Raw genomic sequence first — 12,397 nt, forward strand, 5'->3', positions numbered from 1 at the left:
AGCCTATCTTCTAAAAGCAGATCTTATGCATGTGTGGGTCAAGCCCTGAAAATTTAACAACAGTAATATTTTCAAACATAAATCTTACATTAAAAATTTTAAAAATTGTATTTCACCATACATAAATCTTAACCACTGTCACTAGTTGCATTTACCATGTATGTGTTTCTTTCCCTTAAGAAGAATTTCAGACTTGGGCATCATGGACAAAAATGCAGGAAGAGAGGGCACACTGAAGTTTCAGGTGACAACTCTGGATCACATGCATGAATCTGATGGATCTCTAGAAAAAGCCACTTTGTCAGGATTTAAAAGAGCCCTGAGCCTGCTGTAAGCGAAAGTCTTAAACTACAGAAAGTAAAGAAGATGCCAGGAGGTATCCTGGGGACACAGGGGTTTTGAGGATGGGGAGGGAAGAAGAATCTAGGTCTGGAGGGCCAGGCTTCATAGGTGGGCACTTTAACTGTCATAAGTCAGAAGAACTGATATGACAAAGGCTTTACTCTCCCCTGCTGGGCTATAAGCTCCATGAAGACACAATTTCTAATTTGTTTACCATGTATCCCCAGCATGGAGGACAATGTCTCTAGCATGGCAGATGTTTAATAAATATTTGATGAGTGGATGAAGAGGATACTTAATAAATGTTCTTTGTGTTTGTGTATCTCTGGGTCTGATCATGTTTTCAGCTAGTATTACAGGTGTGAGCCCTGGCTGTTCAGAGTAATAAAGTAATAACCACATGCCACTCTAACTATGATTTAGTTTTGGAAACTATGATTTTGATCTGCTGCTACTTCAATCTAGAAGGCCTTGCTCCATGAAGACTAGTACTAAAGTTTTACCTACAAAAACACTCAACATATTCCTACATTTACCTATTCCATATGACTGAGATGAAAGCCTTCCACTCTGATAGAGAGGTTTGTGTATAATATTAGTTGTACCTCTCAACTCTGAACTCTAGCTAACTCCTACCTCTATCAAATTCCCAACCTACTTCTTCCACAGTGATTTTACTGGCTCTACCTAACCACTCCTCGGAAGGAAGGTTGGGCAATCTACTGCCTCGGAAACCCAAGGAGGGGTCGCTATGAGTCAGGTCTGACTCGATGGCACATAACAACAACAACAACAACAAGTTCTTTGTATAGCCATTTATTCAATCAAGGACCATGAGGCTCCTACTGTGGGCAGTGGCTACGTAAACACTGCAGAGGAGTATATAATCCAGTCTGCCCCTTCAAGGAGATTACAGTTCCACATGAAAAACCAGGTATGGGGTCCATGTACTGACTACTAAGCAGAAGTTCTATTTGTTTTTTGTCACTTAAAATTTTCCATTTTTCCCCCAAAATATGAAAGTAGCTGCTAGCATTTTTACCATTTATCCACAGCTCTAATTTCCTTATAATGCTTCTAGATGGAAGGAATACACAGAGCCACTGTACCAAAAAGAATTGGTTGATTTCCACCCATTTCTGGAGGTAGCATATGATCAAGAACTGATGGTACTGAGGAAGAAGTCCAAGCTCCACTGAAGGCACTGGTGAAAAACAAGGCTCTGGGAATTGATAGAACACCAACTGCGATGTTTCAACCAACAGATGCAATGCTAGAAGTGCTTATTCATCTATGCAAAGGAATGTGGAAGATAGCTACCTAACCAACCAACTTGAAGAGATCCACATTTGTGCCCATCCCAACAAAAGGTGACCCAGAGGAGTGCGGAAATTATTATTAATATCACACACAAATAAAATTTTGCTGAAAATAATTTTAAAATGGTCACAGCAATATATAGACAGGGTACTTTGCCAGAAATTCAATCCAGATTCAGAAGTGGACGTGGAATGAAGGATATTATTGCCGATGTCAGATGGATCTTGGCTGAAAGCAGGGAAAACCAGAAAGATGTTTACCTGTATTTTATTGACTATGCAAAGGAAGGACTGTGTGGATCATAACAAATTATGGATAACATTGCGAAGAATGGGAATTCCAGAACACTTGATTGTGATCATGGAGAATCCGTATGTAGACCAAGAAGCAGTCGTTTGAACAGAAGAAGGGGACACTGTGTAGTTTAAAATCAGAAAAGATGTGCATCAGGGCTGAATCTTTTCATCATACTTATTCAGTCTGTATGCTGAGCAAATAATCTCAGAAGTTGGACTATATGAAGAAGAACGTGGCACCAGCGCTGGAGGAAGACTCATTAACAACTTTCGATAAACAGATGACACGACCTTGCTTTGCGGAAAGCGAAGAGGACCTGAAGCACTTCCTGATGAAGATCAAAGACTACAGCCTTCAATGTGGATAACATCCCAACATAAGAAAACCAAAAATCCTCACAATTAGAACAATAAGCAATACTATGATAAACAGAAAACACTGAATTTATCAAGAATTTCATTTTACTTTGGATCCACAATCAATGCCCATGGAAGTAGCAGACAAGAAGTCAAATGACATAGTGCATTGCGCAAATCTGCTACAAAAGATTTCTTCAAAGTGGTAAGACACAAAGATGTCACTTTGAAGGACTAAGGTGTGCCTGTCCCACACCATGGTATTTTCAATTGCCTCACATGCATTCAAAAGCTGGACAATGAGCAGGGAAAAACAAAGAAGAATTGATGTCTTTGAATTACAGTGTTGGTGAAGAATATTGAATATACCATGGACTGCCAGAAGAATGAACAAATCTGTCTTGGAAGAAGTATAGCCAGAATGCTCCTTAGAAGCGAGGATGTTGAGACTTCATCTCAGGTACTTTGGACCTGTTATCAGGAGGATCCAGTCTCTGGAGAAGGATATCATGCCTGGTAAAGTAGAGGGTCAGCAAAAAAAGGAAGACCCTTAATGAGATGGAATAACACAGTGGCTGCAACCATGGGCTCAAACACAGCAACAATTGTGAGGATGGCTCAGGACTGGGCAGCATTTTGTTCTGCTGTACACAGGATTCCTATGAGTCAGAACCGACTTAATGGTACCTAACAACAACAACTTTTTCTCTAATATAAAAAAAAAGGTAGATTTCTAATAAATCCTATAATTTTTTTTAAAAAGGTAGTCATGGCCATTTCTGAGATCAACAGAAACAGTAGGAAAAGGAAATACTTTCAGATATAGGTCAGCTTATTCTTGGACTAGCTTCAGGGGTCGGCAAATTTTTCCCATAAAAAGCCAAACAGTAAATATTTTAAGCTTTGTATGCCACACTGTCTCTGTTGCAGCTACTCACTCTGCCAATATAGCATGCCTAGAGAATAAGCCAAGGAATGGCTGTGGCTGTGTTCAATAAAACTTTATTTCTAATAATAGGCCTAGGCCAGGAACTTGCCGATCCCTGAACTAGGCAAATAAAATGTTCTTTTGTGCATATAACAATACTTCACTCACTTTGCTCTTTTGGCCATTTCATTGCCATCCCATCTGGGGCTATACGGATAATTTTTCTGGGCCTGGGAGTAAAGTTGTCCACTGTTGGTAAAATGATAGACGGACTGAAATGTGAGAGTTGGCTGGTCTCGAGGAAAAAACAGAGGCAGGTCAACTGCAAAGAAAAAAGAAAGGGAAAGAATGTTAGAGCTTAAACATATCTTAAGGTATTTTTCTTGCTAAATCTAAACATTGGCTACAAGACTCCATTTGAACCATAAATACTGATGGAGGCCTAGGTATAAGGTATGGAGAGAGGGAGCATGAAATGCAAGTTGACCTCCCTGACTTCAAGGAGTTTATAATCCAGCTAGAGAAGCAAATCACACATTAATGAAAAATTAACTGATACAAGGCATGATGTGTAGGTGCTGAAAGAATGATACGAAATGGTTACAAAAGTTTAGGGTAAAAGTATCCCTGTTTCTCATCTGAACTTCTGTGGTGCTTACCTTGTTTAATGTTCCAGAGAAGAGTGACCTCTCTTTCTCTCTCTCTCTCCCTCCCCCTCACTCATCTGTTTTAAGTCTCTATTACATATGCCATAAGCTCTTCAAGGGCTAGGCAATGCATTCCTCATCTATAATTTGATAGAGGTAATAGGAATGAGTCTGTCTTTGAAGAATGGATTATTTGGGAAGGGAATAAAGAGGACAGGTCCTAATCTTTTTTACTTTATAGGATATGGCAAATGGATAACCAGAAAAAAAAAATGTTATCACTCTACTTCCAATCAAGCAGTGAATTTTGATACTAAGCAGTTTCAATGTTTTCCATTTATGTTACCACATATAAATTGTATTTCCTCAATCACTGTGAGCCCCTTAATGGAATACAACAAGGACTGGCCTGAGTACTACATATGGCTGCTGTTACATAGGCTGATGATTCTAAACCTCGCTGTTAACACGTATTATGTGCATTACCATCTCACTTTGGGATTCTTTAATCCAATTTCTAAAAGTAAAAATAAAAAATGTGCTGCTTTTAGTTGACGCAATCATTAAAAATATAGATTTGTTTCAACCGCACATTCTTAAAAGCTGTCTATTGATAGAAGAGATGGTCCTCATATTTCAATAGTAGGTTTGTGTGACTTACTACATCTACTTCTAAGACAAAGACAGGTACACCCATTTATTAAAAAAACAATAACAATAATATGAACAGTATTTTCTAGCTTGACAGAGTAATTTCACACAGTTTAACAAATTTGATACTCATAACTCCATGAAGCAGGCATTATTTTTTTACCATCTCCATCTAACAGATGAGCAAACCTGAGGGTCCACAAAGTTTATTAACTTGCATATGTCATAGCTGGGCAGAGGCAGGACTCCAAGTTCCATGATTCACATCCAAAGCTCCTTCTACTATGTCACATGGCCTTCTGCTCTTAAGGATAATGGTATAGCCTGGTAACAACTAATTCATATGTCATAATTACAATTCAGTAAGCTAAAATCTCCATTGTAAAGGCTGGACAAGGTTCATCTTACTGGCTATATGAGGCAAATGTATTTAAAAAATACATTGTTGTCAGGTGCTGTCAAGCTGATTCTCAACTCATAGTGATCCCATGTGACAGAGTAGAACTGCTCCATAGGGTTTCTAGGCTATAATTGCCAGGTCTGTAATTCTCCGGCAGAGCTGCTGGGTGAGTCCAAACCTGGGTGGGTTTGAACTGCCAACCTTTCAGTTGGCAACCAAGTGCTTAACCATTGCACCACCAGGGCTCCTTTAAAGTAAAAACAAACAGAGTAGATAGTTATGTCTATTACTACCTCACTGTAGGGTGATTAACTTGGGTTAGCTCCTTTAATTAGAGAATTTAACATGACATCTTCAAGGAAAAGGTGGGTTTGCTGTGAACTTAAAAAACAAAAACAAAAACAAAAAAAAAAACCAAGAAACATAAAATTGTCCCGTGGTAGGCCTCCTAGCTTCTTAGTATATTTGCCTCTTGATGACCCTGACTCAGTGCTGCAGGGGGTTTCTACTTATGAATCATAGCAAACCAACCAAAGAAAAGTGGCAAGATTCTGAATGTCTACTCTTTAGTCACACTTTCCACGTGCCTCAGTATGTGTCTATTTGAGCCAAAGCCAGAGATTTAGTAACATATAAAAGCAATACAAAAGATGAAAAAGACTAATTCAAATTATAAATAATTCAACACAGAAAACACTGTTTGAATCACTTCATATACAAAGCATGATCCGTACCATCTTCGGCCCCTTTGAACAAATACTGCTTTCTAAAATTAAGTTTATATCTTTTCTTATTACTCATTTCATTTCCTCTGATTAATTTTGGGGAAAAAAATTGCCTATTTCACATATGCTTTAATTTGACTTCAATTATGTTTATATTGGGAGCACTGGTTGCATAGTGCCTAAGGCATTTGACTGCTAATCAGAAGGCTGGTGGTTCAAACCCACTAGCCACTGATCAGAAGGAAGATTGGGCAATCTACTTTTGCAGTGATACTGCCTTGGAAACCCAAGGAGGGGTTGCTATGAGTCGGATCTGACTACAGTAGTGAGCTTGGTTTTTTGGTTTTATGTTTACATTATGTACAAATTTCTAAATATGAAAGAAGATTCAGATTAATCTCCCAAAGCAATCATCAATAACATAAAAGTCTTTAACTTTTGATGTAATCTTCCATCAAAAAAATTTTAGATAACAGAATTCAATGGTGATAATGTACAGATATAAAGTAAATACAGTCACCATTTAGTATCAAAAGTAATGTAGATTATACTAGTCTACATATTTTTCAAGCTACCCGCTGTTTTTGGGTTTTGGAATGCATTATAGCTTTTGTTATCATTATTTTGTTTTGTAAAAAATGAGTATTACCGTATTAGTACTTTGATATGCTGAAAAAATGATCTTCTTGTCTAGCTCTGAATCATCTTCTTTGACCTTCTAAATGCCCATTTGTTTGTTGTTATGTGCTATCGAGTCAGATCCGACTCATAGCGACACCCCTCCTTGGGTTTTCGAAGCAGTATCTCTACAGAAGTAGATTGCCCAACCTTCTTTCCGAGGAGTGGCTGGTGGGTTTGAGCTGCTGGCCTTCTGGTTAGCAGTCAAATGCCTCAGACACCACACTACCAGAAAATAATTCAAAATGTGAATACAAATTTATTTACAAAGGCAAGTCAGTTCTGATTTTAAAAAAAGAAAAACCGTCAGCACGCTATATATTGGTAAGTATCACAACCCTCAAAAAAACATTGATTACATGATTGTTTCTCCACGGAGAATGATCTAACAAAGTGTAGTTGAAGCCAGCATTAAAACTGAATACTTTCTCTGTTCACACACACAGCGTTTGGATTTTAAGGAAGCAGGAATGATCAGTGTACCTAAGTTAAAAATCACCAATCCATGTATTAATTCACATATGTGAAAACAAAATTAAAAGTACACAAATATCTTGCTCAACTTAATTTAAGTGGTACCCTGTATCAGTCGGTGGTCAACAAAAAGGATGGCTTTTTAAAAAGTGTTTTATGCACAAGAATGAGTTAAAAATGAAAATATTTATGAGAAATACTTTGCATTCTTCTTACAAGAATGATATGAATGGCACAAATTAGTCAGAATTAGGAAAAAAAAAGTACACACACACAATATGTTTTCCTTATCCCTAAATGTTTCTGTCATTTAACTTTTGCTTATAGATTAACTCATGATTCTCTAACACATAGTAAATAACCACTTTAGGCCTTGAAACAACTAACTTGTTCTGAAGGAACTCCTGGGTTATAAGCAGTTTGGATTCATAGCTGCAGATATATTAAAACTGAACATTTTAACCATTTGCATCCTTGGAACCTAACCTACCTACTGGCTCAGGTTTGCATTCCAGAGCAGAGTCATTCCCTTCAGTTCAATTACTCATCGTCAGTGTTATTTTGACAACTGCTTTCTATTTCCTTCTTCTTATATCCAGAGACTGAATGCTGGTCAGCTATCTATCGACGGAAGAAATGGTCTTAATTTGTTCAGTAGAATTTCAATAATTGTTTCTGAAGGATTACTTTCTTCAAGAACTTGTTGAAACAAGTCACACCCAAATACTTCTAATTCTGTACAACTAGGGCAATTCCAGGACTCACCCACAGGACTCAGGCTCTCAGGGAGAGGGGGTGGGAATAATTCAGCTCTGCCCAGCTTTCTGACCAGGTGGCAACTGTTCCTCGCCTTACATGGGACAGTTTCTGCAGCTGAGTTTTGTTGTTTATAGTCCCAAACCTAGCGGGGCTCTCCACTCAACACACACACACACACAGCTTCAGGGGGGAACTGAATGCACCAATCAACTTAGCTGTTCTCTCTAAACCATGTTGAGGTTGAGGTAGACAGACATAGTTTTACTTTGTTTAGTATACAAGCTTAATTGCCCCTAAGTGTTCATTCTGTCAACGCTAAGAAAACTTCATTAAGCTAGCATCTAAAGTTGACAAGACTCTAGAACGCCATACTTAGTCACAAATGTCAACAATGGAAAAATGACCCCGAACAGTCAAAAGAAATGCCACACTATGCATCTGATTCACAGGACAGCCTGTCAGGAATTCACTCAGAACATTTCAGGCATAATTAACAAGTTTGATTATACAATTTTTCCAGAGGGGGGGAAAAAACCTAATTATGGTAAAGTGAGGATAAGGTACAGTAACATCAAGTAGTGATAACCAGCAGTGCGGCACAAAGAAAAGAGAAAGAATCATAAATGAAAAAGACTTAGGAGGTCAAAAAGAATCCAAAGTGTGGGGTCATTTAGAGCTTCCAGGGACTAAACGGTCTATACACCTAATGACCCTTCAGGCTCTAATCCTACAGTAAGTGATGTTCACCCTAATTGTGGTAACAGTGGCAGACACTGTTGGAGGCTACCCAAGAACCCTTCTTCCTTCAGTCCTTTTTATGGGCAAGGTCCTCCTTCCCACTACTGGGTCTGAAAATACTGGGTATACACTCACTCCCTTGGCCTTCCCTAAAACCAAGGCATGGAAATGTGCCTCATCAACTAAGGAGTCTTCTGAGAAATATTTCCCTCTCTGATTAAAGACACATGCAAGAAGAAGGCCCCTACTTCATTGTTGCATTGGATTTTATCATGTGAGTTCTTGAGCCTTGGTGCTCTGGCACCCATCTTGTGACCATGAGGGGAAAGTCAAAAGAATTTCAGAGAAGGCAACCTCAGAGCCTGACATCCCTGAGCTGCCCATTCATTGTTCTTGAAACTGTCTGCCCCTGAATTTCTTGTTATGTGAGAAGTCGAAAACTCCTTACTGTTTGAAACTTTTTTAATCAGTTCTTTCATACCTGCAGTCAGAGGCATCCGAGGACATGTTAATTTATTTCCTGCAGCTTCTGTTCAAGAGGCAGGATAACTGTATAATCTATTTCAGAAATATTTCCATCAGGCATTGGTTAAAAAACATTCAAGGCACATAAATAGGAAAAGTTTAGTTGTCTGGAAAATTTAGTTATGTGGGATAGTTCAATCCTTGAAAATGCCAAACAAATGAGGGGTTAACCATAATTGGTTCTCTAGGAGTCACATCATCAAATATTTTCATCATTATTCACAAGTCAGCCATTATTTCATCTTTCTGAACCTTCCAAACTACATATTCCTATATTCCCTCCAGGGTTCCTGGGCTAGTAGAGAAGATGCTTTTAGATTCACTTTGTGGGGTTATGGTTATGTTCCAATTTCCAGTACTGTTAGGCCTTTCTAGGAGCTCTGATAGTGCAGTGGTTAAAGGACTCAGCTGCTAACTAAAAGGTTGGTGGTTTGAACGTACTCCATGAAAGAAAGATATGGAAGTCTGCTTCTATAAAGATTTCAGCCTTGGAAACCCTCTGGAGGAGTTCTACTCTGTCCTACAGGGTTGCTATGAGTTGGCATCAGCTCAAAGGCAATGGGTTTTTTTTTTTTTTTTTTCATGGTTAGGCTTTTCAGTTCCTCAAGGCCTCAGTATGGGGTATCTTTAACCCCTTGCTGACTTGCTGTGAAAACACCCTCTTAAGGACAGTTCCATCAGAAGGCGACTCTTTGTAAGAGTAGTCTGCATCTGTCTCATCCCCAGGCTACCCTCACAGTGGGCACACAACCAGTGCTGGAAGCCTGCCATTTATCTACTGACTACCCTCACACTTAGTAACTGACTACACACTAAATCTTTGAGAGACATGGGTTCAAACCAATAGAAAATTAAACACTGCATATTCAAAAATATCTGCCTGCAAAAATATAAACTTTTCCAGTTCAGAAGTATTTTTATTCAAGGCATTAAAAATAAAATGATGTCTTCTTTTATCATCACTGTCTTTTATTTCAGTGCTCAACACCAAGCCAAATAGTTGCCATCGAGTAGATTCCGACATATGGTGACCCCATGTATGGCAGAGTAGACCTGCTCTCCACAGAGTTTTCAAGGTTGTGACCTTTCCACAGCAGATCATCAAATCTTTCTTCTGAGGAACCTCTGGATGTGTTCAAACTGCCAGCCTTTTGATTAGCAGTCAGGAACCTAACCATTTGCACTACCCAGGGACTCCCACTTAAATGAAAGGGGAGACTAAATATTAAGCTGATTTTGTTAAACTAATTCATCAACATGCATAAGTCTGCATTCACGTTTTCACTAGATGTTGTGTGATGTGATTATGAAAACAGGTTACTTTTAGGGTTTTAATGTTACCAAACCAAAACCTGAAGTTTCTTGAATTTTTCTGTAAATGTCAAAAATCCTAGTAAGGAAGCAGACAGCATGGTATGGTGGAAACAGGCATAGCCTTTGGAGTGAGATAAAACTGAGTTTCAAATCTGGGCTTCACCACTGACTAGTGGTGAGACTGTTCGCAATGTACTTCACCATTTTAAATCTTGATTTTCTCATCTGTTATAGGAGGATAATAATTCTTGTCTCACAGAGTTTGTTTTAGTTTTCTAACCAAACCAGCTGCTGTCAAGTCAATTCCAACTCATGGTGACCACAACTGTGTTAGAGTAGAATTGTACTCCATAGGAGTTTTCATTTTCTTATTTTTGCAGTGTTCTTTCCCCTCCCCTCTCAACCCTGGTAACCAACAAAGAAAGTTTCCTTCCACATATAAACTTTTCCTTGACTTTTTACAATTATGAACTAATACAATATTTGTCCTTCTGTGATTGACTTACTTCACTCAGCATAATGTCCTCCAAGTTCATCCATCCATGTTATGTGGTGTTTTGCAGATTCTATATTATTCTTTAGTGTTGCACAGTATTCCACTGTGTGGGTACCATAGTTTGGTTATCCGTTTTTCTGTTGATGGGCACCTAGGTTGTTTCCATCTTTTTGTGATTGTAAATAGTGCTGTGGTGAATATGGGTGTGCATTTATCTGTTCTTGTCCTGGCTCTCACTTCTTTAGGATGTATACCTAGTAATGGGATTGCTGGGTCAAATGGTATTTCTGATTCTAACTTTTTAAGGAATTGCCATACTGCTTGTTGGATCATTTTATAGTCCCACCAGCAGTGTATGAGAGTCCCAACTCGCAACATCCTTGCCAGTATTTGTTATTTTCTGTCTTGTTGAACTTTGCTACTAGTGCTGGGCTGAGATGGTTCCATAGGATTTTTAATGGCTGATTTTCAAGAAGCAGATCACCAAGTCATTCTTCTGAGGTGCCTCTGGGTGGACTCAACCCACCAACTGTTAGGTTAGTAGCCAGGTGCATTAATTGTTTATACCACCCAGGGGCTCCCTTAGTATCCTAGACCTGCCACAGCAAAATACCACATATAAAAGTGGGTGGCATATAAAAACAAAAACCAAATTCACCGCTATCAAGTTGATTCCGACCCATAGCGACCCTTCCTTGGGTTACTGAGGTGGAATCTCTATGGAAGTAGATTGCCCAGTCTTCCTTCCGAGGAGTGACTGGTGGGTTTGAACTGCCAGCCTTCTGGTTAGCAGTCAAATGCCTTAGGCACTACACCGGGTAGCATATAAGAAGAGAAATTTATTGCCTCACTGTTCTGGAGGTTAGAAGTCTGAATTCAGGGTGTCAGCAGGACCATGTTCTCCCTGAAGTCTCTAGGGAAGATCTTATCTTTGTCACCTTCTAGTAGCTCCAGACATTCCTTCATACATAGATGCATCTTCACATGACCATCTTTCCTCTGTCTCTCTGTATCTCTCTTCTTTTATAAGAACATCATTCAGATGAGATTAGGGCCCACCCAACTACGGTATAACCTCATGCTTTCAAACAAGATCACATTCACTGGTTGGGGTTAGGGGTAGGACTGCAACATATCTTTTCGAGGATACAATTCAATCCATAACAAGGTTAATGAAAAGATCAAACAAAAACCTGCTGTTGTTGTTGTTGTTGTTGTTATGTACCATCAAGTCAATTCCAACTCATAAACTCACTTATGAGTCAATTCTGACTCACACTGAACCTATAAGACAGATGGAACTATCCTATAGGGTTTCCAAGGCTATAAATCTTTATGGAAGAAGACTGATTTATCTTTCTCCTGAGGAGCGGCTGGTGAGTTCACAGTAGTGGAACACCTACACCGTGCCAGGCTCTGGGTGAGGGACGCATAGTCAGCTCAACCTTACTCTTCAGCAGCTCAGACACATGTGGAACAAAGTAGATGAAGGAAGAGGGAAGAAAGAAGAGACTGAGTCAGAGTTGGTCTTGGTGAGAAATGGTGAAGGAAAAAGGAGCTGGCGAGAAAAAGGAAAAGAAGTAGAGTAAGTTTCTAGTCAAGAATTAAACAGCTTGTCAAGGGCCAGTAGCCATGGGAGCATCAACTCTTTTTTTTTTTTTAATTAGGATTTGGGTGAAGATTTACAGAGTAAATTCACTTTTCATACAGCAGTTCACATATACTTTGTCTCATGTCATTGACCAAA

At 39.0% G+C, this 12,397-nt stretch overlaps 1 protein-coding gene across 1 annotated transcript in view; it reads right to left on the reverse strand.

Moving 5' to 3' along the window:
- BABAM2 (BRISC and BRCA1 A complex member 2) overlaps positions 1–12,397 on the reverse strand; it is an 804,907-nt gene that overhangs the window by 40,481 nt on the left and 752,029 nt on the right. Inside the window, exon 10 of the mRNA XM_007938825.2 lies at positions 3,412–3,565. Within this exon, the coding sequence (XP_007937016.1) occupies positions 3,412–3,565 (154 nt within the window). The remainder of the gene's footprint in view (positions 1–3,411; positions 3,566–12,397) is intronic.

The sequence above is a fragment of the Orycteropus afer genome, unplaced genomic scaffold (genome assembly GCF_000298275.1).
Source record: "Orycteropus afer afer isolate SDZICR_OR568_19922 unplaced genomic scaffold, OryAfe1.0 scaffold00054, whole genome shotgun sequence".
NCBI lineage: Eukaryota > Metazoa > Chordata > Mammalia > Tubulidentata > Orycteropodidae > Orycteropus > Orycteropus afer.